At 50.8% G+C, this 545-nt stretch overlaps 1 protein-coding gene across 1 annotated transcript in view; it reads left to right on the top strand.

Annotated features, from left to right (window-relative positions):
- LOC102250218 overlaps positions 1-545 on the top strand; it is a 16,398-nt gene that overhangs the window by 8,578 nt on the left and 7,275 nt on the right. Inside the window, exon 4 of the mRNA XM_005865637.2 lies at positions 123-224. Within this exon, the coding sequence (XP_005865699.2) occupies positions 123-224 (102 nt within the window). The remainder of the gene's footprint in view (positions 1-122; positions 225-545) is intronic.

A 545-nucleotide genomic window follows, 5' to 3' on the forward strand; every position in this document is an offset into this window, starting at 1 on the left:
AGAACATCTGTAATACTCTCAACAATAATTTTTTAAAAAAAACTTAAATGCATAAAACCAACACACTATACACCTCAAATATACACAATGTTATATGTAAATTATGTCTCAAATTTTTTAAGGGAAAAAAATGATCTTTCCATGATGCTAGGCAGTTCTTGGATAAAGAAAGAGGACATTTCAAGGTTAACTGCCAGGTCCCAGGGCGGACAACTCCCAGTCGGGTGAGAATGAGCACGATTAATATTTCTTATAACTATAGTTAGTCCCGGCCCCCACTATTCTATTTCTCCCTCAGGCTAACACTCTGCCAAGGGCCACACCGGGTTTCCAAGGTTGGCGGCTGCGGCCGGAGCAGAGGCCTGTCAGTCAGAGACAGAGGCCCGAGAGCCCCCAGCGCGAGACAAGCTCAGCTACGGGATCGAGTGGCGGAGCGTTCGCAGGGCGGCCCTGGGAAGGCTCCGGAGAAGCCCCGCCTACACGGCCCTAGGCCGACTCCCGTGCAGTCCCATCAGGCCCTGCGGCTCGCTAACCGAGTCGGGGGC

Source organism: Myotis brandtii, unplaced genomic scaffold, assembly GCF_000412655.1.
Source record: "Myotis brandtii unplaced genomic scaffold, ASM41265v1 scaffold2081, whole genome shotgun sequence".
NCBI classification, from domain to species: Eukaryota; Metazoa; Chordata; class Mammalia; order Chiroptera; family Vespertilionidae; genus Myotis; species Myotis brandtii.